General features: G+C 42.6%; 2 protein-coding genes across 11 annotated transcripts in view; one reads left to right on the top strand and one right to left on the bottom strand.

The window, feature by feature from the left end:
- The window catches only part of PRIMPOL (primase and DNA directed polymerase), a 42,925-nt gene extending 40,255 nt beyond the window's left edge, over positions 1–2,670 (bottom strand). Inside the window, exons 1-2 of one of the 6 annotated variants that reach the window (XM_058436932.1) lie at positions 2,453–2,670; positions 129–206 (exon numbers count right to left, since the gene is read on the bottom strand). The gene's annotated coding sequence lies outside the window, so the exon portion shown is untranslated. Of the gene's footprint in view, positions 1–128; positions 207–2,331 lie in introns of all 6 variants that reach the window. The other 5 variants (XM_058436931.1, XM_032149007.2, XM_032149008.2 and 2 more) reach the window with 5 other exon arrangements.
- Positions 2,671–2,861: 191 nt separating this feature from the next.
- CASP3 (caspase 3) overlaps positions 2,862–20,593 on the top strand; it is a 120,831-nt gene continuing 103,099 nt past the window's right edge. For 2 of the 5 annotated variants that reach the window (XR_009212971.1, XM_058436935.1), the window contains exons 1-6: positions 2,862–2,961; positions 12,777–12,844; positions 15,851–15,975; positions 18,858–18,986; positions 19,317–19,492; positions 20,096–20,216. Coding sequence is in view for 4 of the 5 variants with exons in the window: in XM_058436935.1 (XP_058292918.1) it covers positions 12,792–12,844; positions 15,851–15,975; positions 18,858–18,986; positions 19,317–19,492; positions 20,096–20,216 (604 nt within the window). In the remaining variant the exon portion in view is untranslated. Of the gene's footprint in view, positions 2,962–12,776; positions 12,845–15,850; positions 15,976–18,857; positions 18,987–19,316; positions 19,493–20,095; positions 20,217–20,593 lie in introns of those variants that run through there. The other 3 variants (XM_058436936.1, XM_032149002.2, XM_058436937.1) reach the window with 2 other exon arrangements.

Below are 20,593 nucleotides of genomic sequence, written 5' to 3'. Positions count from 1 at the left end.
CTGGCCCTAAATCATTTACCTATTTCATTTCTTACACTTCCACCATCTCACCAAATGAATTGATAATGACCTCTCCTTTCTCCTGAGCCACTCCAGAAACCTCCCCCCACCCGGCACGTTTCTCTTACCTGGAATGCCCCACGTTGCCTTTCCCGAATTCTTCCCCTTCCGGGCCCAGATCACGTTCTGTCACCTCTGGGATACCTCTGTAAAGAGAAATTACTGGCTTCAGCCAGAAGACACTGCCTCCAGCCTACTGTTTTGCTATAATTAAAATGTGTGGCTGGGCGCGGTGGCTCATGCCCGTAATCCCAGCACTTTGGGAGGCTGAGGTGGGTGGATCACCTGAGGTTAGCCTGGCCAACATGGTGAAACCCCGTCTCTACTAAAAATACAAAAATTAGCTGGGCGTAGTGGTAGGCACCTGTAATCCCAGCTACTTGGGAGGCTGAGGCAGGAGAATCATGTGAACCCAGGAGGCGGAGGTTGCAGTGAGCCGAAATTGCACCACTGCACTCCAGCCTGGGAAACAAGGGTAAAACTAGGTCTCAAAAAAGAAAGTTCGTGGATTAAGTAAATTAGTATGATTTACAGGATACCAGAAAACTGCTGCTAATGCTTGCTCATTTTGGCAAGAAAGTTTAGCACAGGAAGGGGTGTGGGCATCACAATGGGATAAGGACTAGTTCAACCACACTATTCCCCTCTTTGCAAATTACTGCTCTGCAGAGCCACTGTTAGGGTTGGGAGTGGGTCATATTTCTCAGTTTTATTGAGGCACAAAAAGGACTGTCAAACATTGGTGTTCACTCAATTCAGGAGGGATAAAGAAAGGCCTAAGTCTTATTTGTGGGATCTGAGTTTAACTCTTGTGACTCTCTTTTTAGCAAGAGCAAACTACTTAACCCCTTTTTTTTTCTTTTTTTGAGACAGAGTCTTGCTCTGCTGCCCAGGTTAGAGTGCAGTGGCGCAATCTCGGCTCACTGCAACCTCTGCCTCCCGGGTTCAAGCGATTCTCCTGCCCCAGCCTCCCAAGTAGCTGGGATTACAGGCGCCCACCACTGCACCCAGCTAATTTTTTTTGTATTTTTAGTAAAGACAGGGTTTCACCATCTTGGCCAGGCTGGTCTCGAACTCCTGACCTCGTGATCCACCTGCCTCGGCCTCCCAAAGTCCTGGGATTACAGGCATGAGCCACCGCGCCCAGACTTAACCTCTTTAAACGCAGCCTTAACCTCTTTAAACCTTATCCTCTTTAAATTGGAATTCCTATCCCGAAGGATTGTTGAAAGGATGAAACAAACAAATGTATTATGAAAATGTAAAAGCATGCAATAAACTCTCAGCAGGTGGTAACCATATATAAAACTAAGTATATTTCTGTGCAGAATATAGTCCCTATAGTCGAATAGGCACAAGTGTTAGAAACAGGATCTGCCATGGGGTCCCTGATCTGACTTCTGAATGTCAAGAACCTTTTGAAATCTGATGCAGAACGTCGTGCTCACATGTGTTGGTGAATTCTTCTGCAAAAACGATTCAGTTTGTTTCAGGGTCTAAAATGAGTTCGTGACCCAAAATAGGAAGGGGATCAGTAGGGCAGTGTATAGCACACCCTCGACGTAACCATTAATAACTCTATCTTACGAAAAGACCCCATTTTTATATTTCATAGGGCATTTGCCAACAAGGATACTATACTTTAATAAACAAATAAAAAAATAGTCCGCATCCAACCAGGTAAGGACACAAACAAGCACCCTCTTCCACTACCAGTTCTCACCAGAGGACTCTGTGACTATAAAAGATGAGGCCTTCGGCAGCGCCAAACAGCCGGCTTAATTGACACTGTCTTTGCAGAAGGACCTCTCGGCCCAAACCAGGCTTCTTTTCCTCTTCTTCACTCCCTGTGGATTGGTTCGTTAATCTCTTTGTCCTATCTTTTTTCCTCGTGATGTTAAATGCTACTTTGTTTGTTGTGGGATGCTTAACTTGTAACATTTATATGTGGATTAAGTACACTACTATGTACGGTTTGCAATACTAACTGATGAGTGGAGCGGCTTGAGCCTGTGTGTCCAGGCTCTGACTACCCAGTGACCAGCAGCTGCTGAGAATTACCTCCTTGGGAACTCCACGCAGCTCGTGGCTTTTGTGATTGAAAGAGCGTCCATAGAAGCCTGACATGGTGGAAAACACAGCATGCGTGGACCTGGTTATTTCTAGCCTGGCACCCTGGTGACAGGAGTTTAAGGCTTTTGATTTAGGGAGAGGGACCTGGGGGTAACCCAAAGAAAGGCCTCAGGTCATCGCAGAGGAGACAGAAATTACCGGGGACGTCCCAGCCTGCTCCTCTTCTTCCCAGAGCTCAAACTGGACAGGAGGCCTGGCTTTGTCTCCCTTCTAGGTACCCGTTGGGCCTGGCGCGGTTTCCAAGTCTCCCTCAATTTACCTCCAGAATCCCGCGCTGGGAGCGGAAGCCCGCGAACTCTCAGGAAGACCTAGATTTCAAACCCGGGGCGGGGGCGCCGGGCCGGGCCTCGGGGCGGGACCAAAGCGTGAAGACTGGCGCGGGGCGCGAGGGCGGGACCGGGGCGGGAGGACGGGCGCGGGGCGCGAGGACGGGCGCGGGGCGCGAGGACGAGCGCGGGGCGCGGGGGCGGGACCTGGGCGTGAGGACGGGAGCGGGGCGCGAGGGCGGGACCGGGGCGTGAGGACGAGCGCGGGGCGCGGGGGCGGGGCGTGCTGCAGTGGGCGGGCGCCTCCCAGGGCCCAGCCAGGGGCTGGTTCTCCGGCAGGCGGGAGCTAGGGGACGGGCCCCAGCGGAGGGGGCGCGAGGGGCCGACAGGGGCGGGCCGGAGGCGGGGCTGGCGCTGGAGCCCATCTCCCGGCGGCCGGCCGCGGAAGCAGTGCAGACGCGGGTCCTAGCGGGTGGCTGCTACTGTGAGGCGGTTGTGGAAGGTATGAGGAGGCTGTGCGGTGACTGCCGCCCTCGCTCCGGGCCATCAGCCCTGCCCCTGCTCCCTGCGTCTTCCCAGGCCCGGCGCTCGCCCGGGGACCTGCCCGGTCTGGGCGGCGGAGCGTTTGTTTTGCCACCTCACCCGGGCGGGGGCGAGCAGTGAAGCCCGCGGAGCGAGAGACCTGACCCGGGGGCGGGAGCCTGGGCCGGGGCCGGGGCCAGGGAAGCCAGGCAGCGGGTTAAGACTTTTGATTTAGGGAGAGGGACCTGGGGGTAACCTAAGGAAAGGCCTCTCAGATCATCGGAGGGGAGACCTGGCCCGGGGGCGGGAGGCTGGGCTGGGACCGGGGAGGCCGGGCAGCGGGAGGCCTGGCCAGGGGAACCGAGCCCGGGGCCGGGGAGGCCGGGCAGCGCGAGGCCTGGCTAGGGGAACTGAGCCCGGGGCCGGGAGGTCGGGCACGGGGCACCGAGCTCCGAGGGCGGGAGACCTGGCGGCCGGGCCGGGTGCCGGGAGGCCGGGTCAGGCGGCAGGAGGCAGCGGCAAGCTGGGAAACGGACGACGCTACCGCCGGCGGAGGAGTGTCCCCGGGAAGCGGTGCTGGGAGGGCTGGGGCGGCCGGGTGCTGACTGTGAGATACTCGCCCTCGGGGCTGGTCCTTCCGATTTTGGACTAGGTTTCCGTCTCTGCTGCCTTCCATGCCTGGGGCCTGGATTATCTCTTCCAGAGAGCTAGTTGCAGGGTTTAAACTCCAATTCCTTTTCGGCCCTGCAGAGTTTCGTGAGTGCTCGCGGCTCATACCTGTGGCTGTGTATCCGTGGCCACAGCTCGTTGGCGTCGCCTTGATATCCCAGACCGTGAGGAGTTAGCGAGCCCTGCTCACACTCGGCGCTCTGGTTTTCGGTGGGTGTGCCCTGCACCTGCCTCTTTCCCCCATTCTCAGTAAGTGGCACCCAAGCAGGAAACCGGAAAACATCGTTCTCAGCCCCCTCTCGCCCACCCACTTCTTTTCCTGCTTAGTCACCAAGCCTTGTCGACCTTGTAAATGTCTGCCAGATCTGTCCGCGTGTCTCCATCTCTGATTTCAGCCGTCTGACTACAGCAACCTCTTCCCTAGTCTCTCCACTTCGAGACCCGCCTGCTCCTTTGCAGTCCACTTTTTACAGCACAGGCAGAGGGATCTTTATGAAATGAAAGTCTAGAAAGCTCCTCCTTTACCCTTAGGTTAAACCCAGCACTTAATGTGGCTAACAAACCCCTGCATGTGTTGGGTCCTGAGTGCCCCCACCCCTCCTTGTCGTTAGCACCGATTCACTTTCTGCACAGCAATGCTGACCTTCATACCTAGTGTCTGCCTGCAACACCTCTGCATTCCCTTTCTCCCGCCATCACATTTGATTAGAAGTAAGAGCTGCTACTTAAATTTCTTCTTTCATTAAACAGTTCAAGGTTAAATCTTCCTATGCTGTGTTCTTTCTGCAGCCAGCATTCCCTAAGAGAGATGTGTGATATCCTTTGCAGTTGCTTGTTTACTATCTTCCCTGCCAGATTTGCAAGCAAACTCCAGGAGAGACGGACTTGGTTTATCTTGGTGTCCTTAGTGTCTTGCCCCAAATGCGGGGCCTGGCACAACACAGTGAATGCCCATCCATTGTATTTTTACTCTTATGCCCTATCTAGAAAAAGTAGACCTGGTTTAGGATTATTTGGCAAATAGTAATTAGAAAAGAAATGGTAGTAGAGGTGACATATGGAGTCACTGAAACGATGTAAACCTGCAAGATAGCGAAAGAGGGCCAGGCAAGGTGGTTAGACCAGACCGTATCAGAATGGGCTCAGCCACTGTGAATGTGCGTGCTGTGGTTACATAATCTCTAAAAATGAAATGTAAAGCTTAAATCATCTCTATCACAGCCCGATGCTTGGGCTTTGGTTTTGCTTTGCCTTTTTGCAAAAGAAGGTTTTTGAAAGTGAAAAATATTTTAGTGAATGGACGAACAGTTTATTGGAGTATGGCAATGAAACCTGTTCAGAGTAAGAGACATTAGACATTGTACCTAGTTAAATCAGATTTGCTTTTGCTATCCTGAATAAAGGCCTTGCCTCTTGCCATCTGAAGATATAGGCAGTTATAATGCTTCTTTACTGTTTTGTTTTCAAACCTCATTTAACACAATCTCCTACTGCTTCATCCCCCTACAAGGCAGTCTTTATTTTGATGAATGATATATTACATTGCTTCTGGTGCCTACTATTAGATCTTTAAGCTCTGCCCCAAAGATAGGAAGCACTGGTGTTTGGGCCTAAAAAAAGATGTGAGAATTCTTAGATTTATATAATGTTCTTTCTCTGCATGTTTTGTTCTCACCTTCACATGTTGCCTGTAGAGCTTCTTTGCATTACATTAGGGAAATCAAGTTACCTGATATGTATTGGACACCGTCTGGCATCTGCTTTGTTGAGCCACTTTTGAATACCGGTGAGCATCGGTATAAGCCCTGCATAGAGATAGGGTTTGTCTCTTCCACTGCTTGATACTCTCAGGGTCTAGTATAGTACTCTGCACACAGTTGGTGTTCAGTAAATTGTTATGGTGCAAATATCAAATGAGTAAATACTACTGAATCTGACTTTTGGCAGTTTCAGTCTTCCAGACAACAGGCTTTCTTCAAGCGGCTTTACACCTGAATCTGATTCTGCAAAGTAGTCATCCTTGGTGGGAGTGGTGAGGCTTTAAAGTCATCTGTAATTTTTATAAAAAGGCATCCGAGATCCTCCGTTTTACACTTATATCATACAAATCATTTAGATCTGTGAAAGCTTTCCCATTTTCTCCTTTTGTCCGTCCAAAAACACCATCCTAGGACTTCACTTGGCACAGGGAAGACAGATCTTTTGCACATAGTAAGTGCCGTTTTTTCTGACTTGTGTCATAAATTCGGAGGCTTTGAATAGTGGGGAGTGCTCTATACTGTCTTCCTGGTCACGTGGCCCATGCCAGAGGAACGGAAAGGATGGTTTGTTTGTTTGTATAGTACAATGGAACCTATTTCAATTTATTCTGTATTTGATTTTACATTCCTGTTCTCATATTCTTACCTTAATTACGTAACAAATATTAAAAGATTGACTTCACCAGGCCCAGTGACAATAGCCAGTTTGATCATTCTTACTTGTACCGAAATGAATTCAGAGACCAGATGGGAAAAGATTTTGATGAAACCTCTGGTACATTACAACTGAAGTCTTTTCTTGTCCAAACTATTGTGAGACAGATGTTCTTTCTGTTTCATTTGCTAAATCTGGAAACGTGACTGCTTTTGAGACTTTGTCCTCTCTGACGGATAATAAATATAATCCTGATATTTTTCAAGTTGTTTAACAGACGTGTAATCTCCCCAGAAGTCCTGCTGGACAGGCTTCACTTTTCCTTTGGAGGAACACAGAGATATAGGAAATATGTTTTAATGACATATACCGAACACTGAACAGAAAGCCAGTTATTTTACTTTTATTATTATTATTTTTAGAGACAGAGTCTTGCTGTGTCACCCAAGCTCAAGTGCAGTGGTGTGATCAGAGCTCACTGCAGCCTCCAATTCCTATGCTCAAGTGATCCTCTTGCCTCAGCCTCCTGAGTAGCTGGGACTACAGGTGTGCACCACCATGCCAGGCTACTTGTTTTTACTTTTTTGTAGACATGGGGTCTCTCTGCGTTGCCCAGACTGGTCTTGAACACATGATCTCAAGCAGTCCTCCCACCTTGGCCTCCCAAAGTGCTGGGATTATAGGCGCGAGCCACTGTGTCTGGCCTCTTTCACTTTAGAAGTAAATTGAATGTCACATGCAGAGTTTGTTAAATTTTAAAAAAAATTTTTTTTAAAAAGAAGGAAAGAAAAAATAAAAGTAAACTACCTAGTCGCATCAGAAATGCCATACTCATTTTTGCCATTTTTTCATTCATTAGAATTCAGTGCATCATGTTATTTTGGTATCTCTGCAGTAAGTTTCTATCATTTATGTTCTTTGTCTTATTTAAAGCTTCTGAGATTATGGATTTTTGTTTCCTTCCCTGAAGTTAAGTGTTATCACTCCTATATAGTACTAAGCTGTCTACAGAATAGTGGGAGTCTGCCCTCTTGAGTTGGGAAGTTCCTAGTTTGAATCCTGGCTGTGCCACTTTAAAGTTCATTAACTTCTCTTAGCCTCAGTCACCTGAACTCTGCAGTGGGGATCCTTATGCCTCAGAGTGTCATTGGGAGGACTCACGAAAGATACGCTTGTACTTTGAGTTCAGTACCTAGCCTGTATGAGCCAGCAGTAAGAGGGACAGTCATCACGCAGCACTTTGCACACAGCTGTCACACCACATGCAGCACTGTTCTTCCTTTGGCTACTGTTTTGGTAAATCTTTACTAGTAACTGTTTCTTAAAAGCATTTACATTCATGGACGTGATTCAGAAACTAACAGAGTTGTTTTTTAGGTCTCACTTTGAGATTTAAAAACCCTTAGGGCAGAGACCAGATTTTATTTCTTACCTCAGAGTTTCCCTGTAGGACAGGAACCAGCAACAGCCTAATGGCAGATAACAGATGAGCTGATTAAGAATTTTAGAGATTTAAAATTTAAATTAGGACTGCCAGTTTTAGAGACTGGCACATAAATGTTTTCATTTAAGGCAGTGACTGTTTCCCTTAGGATATGATTTTTTATCCTTCTAAGATGAGATCACCATCCTCAGAATAATTTGTACCCCGCTGGGCACTAGCTAATGGAGGTGATGTCATGCTAAGCAGCACTTCAGTGAGTTTTGCGGGAACCAAAGCTCTGCTCCCAGGAGTGTGGATTTGGTGCTTTCACGTGGAAAAAGCGGATGATGACAAGTAGAGAGCAAATGTGCACATGTCTTATGCTGTAAGGATTTCATCTACCATCATATAAATTTTTAGAAGTATATCAAAATAAACTGATAACTGAGGCAACATGTTGTTCAGATACTAATAATGAAGTTAATGAAGTCCACTATAGTATTTGTCCCTGAGAAATCTTTATCAAATAGACAGTATTTTAAATCCTATTGTAGAAGAATTGGTTTTTTCTTTCAGCCACCAACTCTCTTACTAAAACAAAATTTATCTGTTGTGTCTAATATTAGAAATGATTAATTTATAATTATCTGTATTGATTGGTCTTCCTGAATTTTTCAGCTTTATTGACTTGATGTATAGAAAGAAAATGACTTTTATGGAAAGTCACCTAGTATTTAGAGGAGATCTTAGATTGGTCTGAGCCAAGAAGCAAATATTATAGTACTCTGAAAAGCTGGTCACTATTTAAAGTTTCCATTACCAGTCACAAGGAGAGAATAATTTTATCCCACAGTTTTATTGCTGGCAAAAGACACAAGTTTATTAAAAGTCAGTATTTCAGTGTAAGAGTCACTAGACTGTTTTCAGAAGTGTTCCAAAGAGATCTTTAGGTCCTTGGTTGTCTGTGGAACCTGATCAGCATTTAGGGGTTCCTGAGCACAGACTGTGAACCCTGCATTTGGCAAGTGCATTCAGACAGCCAATTTGAGGCACACTGGGGCTAGAAAGGATACTGCCAGGAGCTCCAGGTTCAGCTTCCAAAGTTGTTAAGTCTTATTTCCCAGTTTTTAAATTAGACTTCATTTTTTAGAGCAGTTTTAGAATCAAACCAAAATTGAGAAGAACGTACAGAGACATCCTGCCTGCCCCCCAACACATGCATAGTCTCCCCCATTATCAACATCCTGCACCAGAGTGGTACATTCTTAGAAAGGAACCTACACTGACACACACTGACACGTCATCATCACCCAAACTCCATTGTTCACAATCAAGTTCACTCCTGGTGCTGTTTATCCTATGGGTTTGGACAAATTTACAAGGACGTGTATCCACCATTATAGTGTCACACAGAGTGGTTTCACTGCCTTAAAAATTCTCCATGCTGGCTGGGCGCGGTGGCTCACGCCTAATCCCAGCACTTTGGGAGGCTGAGGGGGGCGGATCATGAGGTCAGGTGGCCAACATGGTGAAACCCCATCTCTACTAAAAATACAAAAATTAGCCAGGCCTGGTGGCATGCGCCTGTAATCCCAGCTACTCGGGAGGCTGAGGCAGGAGAATCGCTTGAAACCTGAAGGCGGAGGTTGCAGTGAGCCAAGACCGTGCCACTGCACTCCAGCCTGGGCAATAAGAGTGAAACTCCATCTCAAAAAAAAAAAAAAAAAAATTCTCTGTGCTGTCTCCCTCCCTCCTAGCCACTGGCAACCACTGATCTTTTTACTCTCTCCGTAGTTTTGCCTTTTCCAGACTGTCAGATAGTTGGAATCATGCGGTATATATGGCCTTTTCAAACTGGCTTCTTTCACTTAGTCATAATGCATTTAAAGTGTCCTGCATGTCTTCATGGCTTGCTAGCTCATTTCTTTTTAGTGCTCAATAATATTCTGTTCTCTGGATATACCACAGTTTATTTATTCATTCACCGACTGAAGGACCTCTTAGTTGCTTCTAGTTTTGACAGTTATGAATAAAACTGCTATAAACATCTGTGTGCAGGCTTTTGTGTGAACATAAGTTTTCAACTCCTTTGGGTAAATACCAAAGAGTGTGTATTTACCATATGGCTGGATCATATGGTAAGAGTATGTTTAGTTTTGTAGGAAACCACCAAACTGTCTTCGGAGTTGGCTGTACCATTTTGTATTTCCACGAGCAGTGATTGAGAATCCCTGTTGCTCCACATCCTCACCAGCATTTGGTGTTGATGGTTTTCTGGATTTTGGCCATTCTGCTAGGTGTGTAGTGGTATCTCATTGTTGCTTTAATTAGCATTTCCCATTATTTGCAGTCTGTGTATCTTTGATGAGGCCCACTGGATTTTCACTTTAGATTTTCTATAGATTGGCCATAAAGTCTTGAAACAAAGATATTTTCTCATGGATTATAATGCAATATCAGTAAACTATTATGTGTTCACCTATGTTTCCAGACTTGTTAGCTACCCTGTACTGTTCTCTCAGTTAATCAAGTTAACCACAATTTGTTTCTCAACCACAGGTGGCTAATGATTTTGTCTGTGGTCTGTCCGCTTTGAATTGATGTGCATGGGGGGTCAAGTTGGTCTTTATGATATTTATGGTTCAAGGAAGTTCGAGATTTCCTGGTACCTAATACATGTTTATTGTACATATGAAAGAAAAAAAGAAAGGCAGATAGACGGGAACACGGTACTGAGCATGATAGAGGCAAGGAAGGGTGGCCACTTTGATAGGAGAATACCCTGATTTTTGTCACTCTCGAAACAGGGCCAAGAGTTGAAATTGGCTAGAACAATCTTGACCTTTGTTGATATTATTTTATAGAATAATATTTGTTACTATTTTCTCACTTTAAAAAATGCAATGTTATAGAAAAATTAGAAGATATGGAGGAATGTTAAGTTGTCAGTAATGTCATCACCCAGACAGCCACTATTAATAAATATGTTAATATGTGAAGACATACTAATATGTAATATGTACTGAGTGACTAACGGCAGGTCACTTAGTAGCTGTCTGCGCTATCAGATCAACTGTCATGGTATGGCGATGCTTATGTTCAGGTACCCTTATTAGTTATTGTTGTTAATCCCTTTCTGCGCCCAATTTATAAACTAAACTTTTTCATAGGTATGTATGTATAGGAAAAAACATGCTGCATATAGGGTTTAGTACTGTATTTGGTTTCAAGCATCTACTGGGGGACTTGGGAGGTACCCCCTGCCCCTGCCTCACAGATATACTACTGTATAATTATTCTTCTATCTAAAGTAAGATCTAATGGAAGATAGGAACTTTGTCTTGTCTTCCACTCTGTCCTATTTCCCAGGATGATACCTGGCACAAAGTATTTGTTTACTGACAAACTAAAAGATGATTTATCCCAGTTATACTCACATCTTCCCTTGGTTTTCCAGAAAGCCTACAGGAAGTAAGATGGTAGAAAAGCAAAGTCTTCGCAGAAATGCAGAGCATAGACTGGCTCTTGAGAAGGTCAAATATCACCCTCTCCTGTGGTTAAATTGAGATGGTAGCATTGGCTGTCTTCTATATTACTACTGCACTTTTCCCCACCAGGGGTGCACACAAAACTGGGAGAGAGGGGAGGAAGGAGCTTAGCTTTGTCTTAATAGAAGGGAAGAAATTATGTTTTCCAAGAGACTTGATCAAAATTAGGGACCTTGGTAAAGAGTTTCAGTTTGGGAAGATAAGAAAGTTTTGAGATGGATTCCAACAATGTAACTGTACTCAATGCCACTGAACTGTACACTTAAAAATGGTAAATTTTATGTCTATTTTACCACAGTTTTAAAGATTAAAATTTTTTGAAGTGGGGGAAGTTACCTAGGACTTTCTAGAAGGACTTTTGAGGGTGAGCAAGTTCTGTTTTAGGATTGTGTATTATTTTGGTACTTCTGATTGTATCATAGGAGTGAGGTTAAAGTTGTATTTTGACTGGAATTTTTGACATTGTCAGGGTTTCTAGAGTGTGGAGAAGGTCATTCAATATTTTTTGTTTTGCCTTTGTTCTTGTTTTCCTCTATTTAGGGAGGTGGATTGCCATGGGTAGTACCTTTGCTTCTGAAAAGCCAGAAAATGCCTGGTAGAACTCCAGAAAAGTAGTAAGGAGCTGGCTTCTTCAGAGGCAGCATAGCAGAGTGGGAAGAGGGCCCTGTCACTTAGCTTGTGACTGTCGACAAAGTCACTTAACCACCAGAAGTTGGGTTTTCTGACTTTTAGAATTTTGAAAAGATTAAAAATGAGTGCCTTGCAAAGTACCTGATATATATTAAGTGCTCAATAAGTGATAGTTGCTTTGATTCTAAGAACTGGTTCCCCTTGTGAGATATAATTGTGTGATGGAAGAATGAAAGCAGAAACTTTAGTGTCTACTTTTACGTTTCCTGGGCCATTTTACTACCCTAAATGAGAAGCTGGGCTTCCAAAACCCAGTTTAAAAGTAAAGACTAGGCCGGGTGCAGTGGCTCTTGCCTGTAATCCCAGCACTTTAGGAGGCCTAGGTGGGCAGATCACTTGAACGCAGGAGTTTGAGACCAGCCTGGGCAATACAGCAAGACCCTATGTCTACAAAAAATACAAAAATTAGCCAGACATGGTGGCGTATGCCTGTAATCCCAGCTACTTGGGAGGCTGAGGCGGGAGAATTTGAGTCCAGGAGATCGAAGCTGCAGTGAGCCACGATTGCGCCGTTGCCCTCCAGCCTGGGTGACAGAGTGAGACCCTGCCTCAAAAGAAAACAAACAAAAAAAAGAATAAAGATTAATGGAGATTTGGAACATCTCGATACTGTATCTTGGGAATCTGAGCATTGTAGAATTGTGTTATGTGAGTTGTACCATTGTGGTGGGAAGTTTTTCATTTTTGTTTTAACTGTGTTGAGTTGCAGTTCTTAGAAATGACCCGACGTGTTGTCTTACAAAAGAAATAAACTGTAATCTATATCTTGATCTGATGAGGGTATGTAAATATAAAAAATCGAGCTGTATACTTTCTATATGCTTTATGTAATTCACTATATATAATTCATCACTCAATTAAAAAGAGAGAGGCTAAATTGTATGTACCATTGCAAAGAAATCATTATCCCCAGAACTGACTCACATACACCTTTAACAGCAGAGGGGGAACTGAGGTATTAATTTGGAAAAATAATCACTGGGATAATTAATATAATGTGGTGGTTTTATGACTGATTTTATATTAACTTCTATTTTCTTTGTATTCTAGTTAATAAAGGTATCCATGGAGAACACTGAAAACTCAGTGGATTCAAAATCCATTAAAAATTTGGAACCGTGAGTATTTAAATTGAATTCTTTATAATCAGAGAACGATGGGGATGTGTAATACAGCAAACCTCGAGGAGTGGGGAAAGAGGAAAGAGAGTGGTCTCTCTTTCAGGCCAGAGAGACCAAGTGACTTCCTACCTCAGACAGCTGTGTGGCTTTGCAGAAACTAACTTTTCTCCTCTGAACCTCATCTTTAACATGGGGCTAAAACTTTCAAAGAAGTGAAGGGAAGATGAAAGGAATGGCCTAGTAGGGTGTGTGACCCATAGCTGGAAACCTAGTCCTGGAACCAAAAGGACACCACAGAAGAGGCAGGACTCCCAAGACCCGGTGCCTTCTGCCCTCCCGAATCGCTCTGTAGGGTTAGAGGGTTTAGGTTTGGGAGTTTTTTGACCTCTTGTTTATGAGTTTTTACGACTAAAATGCAATGCCAATTTTCAGTCCAGGGACAAATTGCCTAGTTATGGATGAATTTTACCCTTTTCTTTCCCGTGTCTTTTTGGAATATTCTGCTTATTAATGCTTCCAATAACTAGCAGATGGAAAAAGGAAAAAGATAAAACTCAAATTCACTTTTTAATTCATGTCTGTTATTATTTATTTGGGATCTCTCGTAATACTTTAAATTCTGAAAGTTTATTTCTGAAACCCAGTATTATTATTCTCGGCTGCCCTGAAAATTACAAACTAATTTTATTACTAAACAATATGATTACAGAAATACTATTAACAAGTTACCAGTAAAGATTTCACAATTTTGTTTAGCAAAGGGATTTTTCTAGAAAGTAAACTTTTAGAATGCAGTCCCATTTTAGAGAGTCGTTGTTGTCATTTAAATCATTTTAGCCAGTGTAGTGGCTTGCTCCTGTAATCCCAGCTATGTGGGAGCTGTGGCAGGAGGGTCACTTGAGGTGGAGAGTTCGAAACCAGCCTGGGCAACATAACAAGACCCTGTCTCTACAAAAAAACAAAAACAATTAGTTCACCATGGTGTGTGTGCTTGTAGTCAGTCCTAGCTACACGCCAGGGGTTACAGTGAAGTAAGACCCCATCTCTTTAAAAAAATCCTTTGAAAGTGATTTACACATTTTCCTACTACTTCTTTTTTTCTTTCTTTTTTGAGACAGGGTCTTGCCCTGTCACCCAGGCTGGAGTGCAGTGATGTGATTATGGCTTACTGCACTCCTGGGCTCCAGTAATCCTCCCGAGTAGCTAGGACTACAGACATGTGCCACCATGCCTGGTTATTTTTGTTTTTTATTTTGGTAGAGATGGGGGTCTTGCTGTGTTACCCAGGCTGGTCTCCAATTCCTGGCCTCAAGGGATCCTCCTGCCTGGGCCTCCCAAAGTGCTGGGATTACAGGCGTGAACCACTCTGCCTGGCCCTACCTTTTCATGTCATGCAGAACACCACTTCAATAACAAGTTGCGTGGGAGCCCCAGACAGGTTTAGGGTTGTTTTGATCCTGTGATAAGTTGCCCTCACAGTCCCGGCTTTCACAGCCTCTGCCTTTTATTAGGAGTATCCCCTCTTGGACTAGCTATCACATGCTTGTAAAGTACCTACCTCCTTAGGAGGCATCCAGAGCAAGTGGGGAATGGGCATCGGGAGCTGGGAGTCATAAGTCCCACGATCCATTATCTGTATGACTCAAAGGTCAAGTCATGCTTTCAGGATTTAACTTTAATCTGTAAATGTGAGGCTATTCACCTCTGGCTAAAAATAATAACTGTTTTCTGACCTTGACTCCTTTAATTTACTACATTTAATCTTTTTTCCGACAGTATTTTTGGAATTGTGTATAATGTGAGATGCTCTTAAGGTTAAGTGCGTGAGTCTGTGGACTGCAGGTGTTAGTGTTTGCCAGTTCCTAGACCTGTTTTTGCCTGACTCTTGGTCTAGATCAGGGGTCAAGCTTGAGGCCTGTTTTTATCAAATTTTGTTGGAATATAGGCACACCCATTCCCTTACATATTGTCCTAAGCCCGCTTCACCAGGATAATTGAGTAGCTACGGCTGGGCACAGTGGCTCACAACTGTAATCCCAGCACTTTTGGAGGCCAAGGCAGGAGGATCACTTGAGGCCAGGAGTTCAAGACTAGCCTGGGCAACATAGCGAGATTCTGTCTCTACAAAAAAAATACAGCAATTAGCTGGGCATGGTGGGGCATGCCTGTCTGTAGTCCTGGCTACTCGGGAGGCTGAGGAAGGAGTATCACTGCAGCCCAAGAGTGCAAAGCTGCAGTGAGCTATGATGGCATCACTGCACTCCAGCTTGGGTGACAGAGCCAGACCATGTCTCAAAAAAAAAAAAAAAAAAAAAATAGAATTGAGTAGCTGTGACAGAAACCAGATGGCCCACAAGCCTAAAACACTTAATATTTAGCCCATTAAAAAAAAAGTGTACTGACCCCTAATCTAGATAGCAGAGGTTTTTTTTTAGATAAGTGACTTCCAGACAGATATTTTCAATTATTTACAATAATGCTTTTATATACTAATAAATTACTAATTTGTTTAGCTCATGGGGTTTAAGGAATAATTTATGAATTGTGATAAATATTGCGCTTTGAGTTATATTTGCATTTTGTTGATTTCCCATCATTTCAGGGTAATTTTTAAGATTTTTACTCTTACCTCAAAGGATAAAATATTTCACAAAGTTAATAAGTAATTTTTAAATTATAAAGGTATTTGATGAAATTTTGAAGAATTTAGAGGAAAATGTAAAACATGGAAGTTAAAAGCCTGAACTTTGAAGTCCAACAGATGCTTTCCTTCCTTCTTGGCTGTGACACAATATTTGCATAACCTTTAGCACATTACTTAGCCTCATGTCAGGTCATTTTCTCATCTGTATAACTGTTGATGTGAAATTGAAATGAAGACAGCCTGGTTTATAACATTCAACAAGTGTTAACTGTTACTGTGAGTTATAAAAATTGCGCTAATGTAAACAGAAAGCATGGTCATTTCTACCTTTGTAAAGCTATTATTTGATTTCTAAACAGAAAGATCATACATGGAAGCAAATCAATGGACTCTGGAATATCCCTGGACAACAGTTATAAAATGGATTATCCTGAGATGGGTTTATGTATAATAATTAATAATAAGAATTTTCATAAAAGCACTGGTATGTGTCTTACGTAATTTTTAATCCTTTTCAAATATTTGTGCCATTTACGTTTGATATAATATTAAAAGCAGTATTATTGAGGTATTAGACAGTAAACTGTGACACAGACTAGCTGTGAAGTAGAGATTGGGCAGGACCTACAGGTCCTGTGATACACTGTGAACGCTTTACTCTTCTGCCCAACTTCACAGCCTCCTCTTGCTGGCCTCCTATCTGTATGCTTGGTTGCTTCTGCCCTGACTTCTCTGTAGCCCTTGCTTCTTTTTCTTCTTTCTACTCCCTCTTTGATCCCAATGGAAGGTTCTCAAAAAAACAGTTAAGTGGTAGTATTTATTTTTTCCCCAGAAACTGCAAGACATATCACAAGCATTGCCTTATTTAATTTTATGACCTGGAAAGTAACGATGAGATTCTGAAAGGTTAAAGACCTTGCACAGTTACACAGTATGGCAGCAGAGCTAGGTCTGTGTGGCTCCAAAGCCCAAGCTCTGAATCCATCTTCTGTTCTGCTTCACTTCCTTGTATCTTCATGTGCTCTGTTGGCTGTCTTCCCTTACCCTACGATGCTCCCCATCTTAGAGAGACCTTTTTTTTTACTCTGTTCCTTTTAATTCCTTTGATATTTTATCTCTTTCCCTTCTTCCTTAAATTTTGAATACATGTAGTTTAAGCTTGTACTCTTCATTTGTTTCCATTCCTTCTTGAGTCTTTTTCTATTTTCTGTCTCTACTACTAAAACTGCTTGCTTTAAATTTACCATGGCCTTATCACCAGATCCCCCTCTCGATTTCTGTACTATGTACAACTTGAATGTAGTACTACATTTGAGAATGTTTGTTTAGAAATATAGATAATAAAATCCTTCACAATGCCAAAAAAGCTAATTAATATTTGGTGTATTGTTATTTTTTCTTGGCAGTTCTTTTTAAAGCTTGATTTGATTCATAACGTATAAGCAATGTTGTATTCTGCTTGTTTCACTTAAAGTAATAGCATTTTTTCATATTGCTGCATAATTTTCATATCTGTTATAATGATTATATAATACTGCACCCCAAAACTACCATTCACTTAATTTGAATAATTTACTGTATGAATGAACATTATGGCTGTTTCCCTTTTAAATTGATGCTGTGATAATTCTTTGAATTGGCATATTAATCATATTAGAGTTAATTTTTAATTAGAGAAGCTGTAGTAGATCTAACGTGGGCCAGTACCTATCAGAGTGGTGGTGGAAATGGAAGGAAGCCAGATTACAATGGGAAGACAGCAGGGTTTGTGTCAGATTAGTTATAAGGAGTGAGAAGAGAATAGTTGAAAATGGAGCTCTAAATGGCACCAGTTTTATTGCTTTTGGCTGTAAGTTGAGCCTTCAACCATTAACTTAAAAACACAACACCTTGTTTACTTCTGCTTTACGCATATTTGAAAATTTACTTCTAGATATTCTGCCTCACATTTCTAGTTAGGATACCTCCTTCCTATAGAATTTTGCACTGTTGGCTCTATTGTTTAAAAAACCGAAAACAAGCTTATCATTCCACTACCACCAGCACCTCCCCCCACATGTTTAGACCAGCAGTCTGGGTTTTGCCCAGTGAGCTCCTTTCTTGCTTTGCAATGTAAAGGTCAGCTTCTCATAAGATCTCTGGCGGGCTGCTGTTGGGCCAGGCACCGTGGCTCACACACGTAATCCCAATAGCAGGAGGATCCTTGAGCACCAAAGTTCAAGATCATTCTGGGCAACGTAGGGAAATCCCCTCTCTACAAAATAGAAAAAAGGTAGCAGGGTGTGGTGGTGCACACCTGTAGTCCCAGCTACTTGGGAGGCTGAGGTGGGAAGATAGCTTGAATCTGGGAGGTTGAGGCTGCAGTGAGCTGTGGTTGCTGTACTCTAGCCTGGGCCACAGAGCAAGATCCTGTCTAAAAAATAAAAATAAATAAAAATAAAAAGGCAGCCAACACATCAGCACCAGAAGCCAGTGACCTTGTCACACAGCTGAGATAATCAACAACATTTTGGAGATATGTGTAGACTTTCTGTATTTAATCTTCATACCCATCAAATTTGCTCAATTCTGAGGGATGTTTCCCACCAAGATTTAGCATTTTGAAATCTGAGTGCATCATGCAGTCAATCTGTACATTAATGTGGAAGGTTCTCTAAAGGAATGGTAGAAAGCCCAGGAGCCCTGGATACAGTCCCAGCATAGCTTTATCACTTTGGACTGGTTTGTTAACTCTACTGCATGTCCCACATCTGCACAAGTGAAACTAGTAATAATACAACTCTCATAGTGATTGGAAGGATTAGAGATTAGCCATAGCAGAATACGTGATGGACAGTAATAATGTTTGGGCGTGTTCCTCGAAGACACTCCAAATGTTGTCATGCTATCTTAAAATTGTTGGGAAGTTAGAAGCAGAGAAACGCAGTTCCTCTGAGTGTGACAGATGTGTGTATGTACTATAGGATCCTATTGTTTTCTAGTTTTATTTTTTTAAATAATGATGATTTCCCCATGGCAACATTTTATCTGTGAAAATGACAACATAGTATATCCCATTATATAAGTTAGTATAGCTTGTCTAACCAGACCCCTATTGTTAGACATTTGTTTGTGTTTTTCACTACTAAACAGCTGTGAAAGATATCATTTTGGCTATAACACTGATAAGGTTATATTATGAAGTATCGTATAAGCTACAAAATTGAAGAAATTTTGTGTCACCATGTTCAAAATAGTTAGAATTCTCTTACCATATAAAAGGAAGAATTTATTGTGGATTTTTTGAATTGCTGAGTAGTTAATTTCATTTCAAAGTAGTTATTCTTTGTTTTCAATACAATTAAAAGTAATTCTTTCTGTTCCAAGGAATGGCATCTCGGTCTGGTACAGATGTCGATGCAGCAAACCTCAGGGAAACATTCAGAAACTTGAAGTATGAAGTCAGGAATAAAAATGATCTTACACGTGAAGAAATTGTGGAATTGATGCGTGATGGTAAGAAGAAACAATTAGAAGAATGAACTTCATTGTACAATTAATTTTATACTATGGTCTAGCAATAATTATGTGTATAATAAAATATGAGAATTGTGGAATTATACTGTAAATAACCTTAATCTTACATGCTTTAGTAAGAAGTTTAAGAAAAGTTATTTATGCCAGTTGCCTAAAATGGTTTGAGATGTGTTGCCGTGCCCCAGGTTAGGTTAAGATGATCTCTTAGTTTTCTTCTCAGTTTCTTCATCATGTTCCTATACAATATATCTGAAGTTGTTGAATAAAGTGATGGATTTTTTTTCCTTTTATTTCCAAATGTCTTTCCAGTTTCTAAAGAAGATCACAGCAAAAGGAGCAGTTTTGTTTGTGTGCTTCTGAGCCATGGTGAAGAAGGAATAATTTTTGGAACAAATGGACCTGTTGACTTGAGAAAAATAACAAACTTTTTCAGAGGGGATCGTTGTAGAAGTCTAACTGGAAAACCCAAACTTTTCATTATTCAGGTAATGTCTAACTGAGTGATTTGGTTATTGACAATTAAGCAGGGGTTACTTTTCTCAATTGTAAATTATCCAAAGGATAATTTTTTTCCTGAAGCTAATGAACTACTGTTACTTTTCATTTATTTACCACTTAAAAGATACAGAGTAAATTTTAATTTTATACTTATATCAAAAAGGCTCAGCATAATTAACATCCTTTTTTTTTCTTTTTTTTAAGACAGAGTCTCGCTCTGTCGCCCAGGCTGGAGTGCAGTGGCGTGATCTCGGCTCACTGCAAGCTCCACCTCCCGGGTTCACACCATTCTCCTGCCTCAGCCTCCTGAGTAGCTGGGACTACAGGCGCCTGCCACCATGCCTGGCTAATTTTTTGTATTTTTTTTTTTTTAATAGAGACGGGGTTTCACCATGTTAGCCAGGATGGTCTCGATCTCCTGACCTTGTGATCCACCTGCCTTGGCCTCCCAAAGTGCTGGGATTACAGGTGTGAGCCACTGCGCTTGGCCAATTGACATCCATTTTTACATAGCATTTCGATTTTATAGAAGTAAGTTATATGTTCACACACAAATTTTTATAAATAAATATTTATTTTCTAACACCCAGGCCTGCCGTGGTACAGAACTGGACTGTGGCATTGAGACAGACAGTGGTGTTGATGATGACATGGCGTGTCATAAAATACCAGTGGAGGCGGACTTCTTGTATGCATACTCCACAGCACCTGGTGAGAAAGTTACTCATAATGAATGTTACATGTTGATTTAAATGAATTAACTGTGACTAATCATAGAGTTATGCAATGAAGAGTGTGTTTCAGGGACTGTCAAGATTTTGATATCCCTAAAGGTATCAAAACTTGTCTATATTTTAGGGAACCTTCATCAACGAGAAGTCTCAAAAAGTTGTCTTTAGCCAAAAGTTTGGCTAGAAAATATGCATACATAGCTGGGAGCAGTGACTCACACCTGTAATCCTAGCGCTTTGGGAGGCCGAGGCAGGCGGATCACTTGAGGTCAGGAGTTCAAAACCAGCCTGGCCAACATGATGAAACCTCGTCCCTACTAAAAATACAGAAAAATTAGCTGGGCGTGGTGGCACACA

The sequence above is a fragment of the Hylobates moloch genome, unplaced genomic scaffold (genome assembly GCF_009828535.3).
Source record: "Hylobates moloch isolate HMO894 unplaced genomic scaffold, HMol_V3 SCAFFOLD_3, whole genome shotgun sequence".
In the NCBI taxonomy this organism is placed as follows: Eukaryota; Metazoa; Chordata; class Mammalia; order Primates; family Hylobatidae; genus Hylobates; species Hylobates moloch.
The sequence above is the reverse complement of the archived record's forward strand: the minus strand, read 5'-3'. Positions and strand labels throughout refer to the sequence as shown.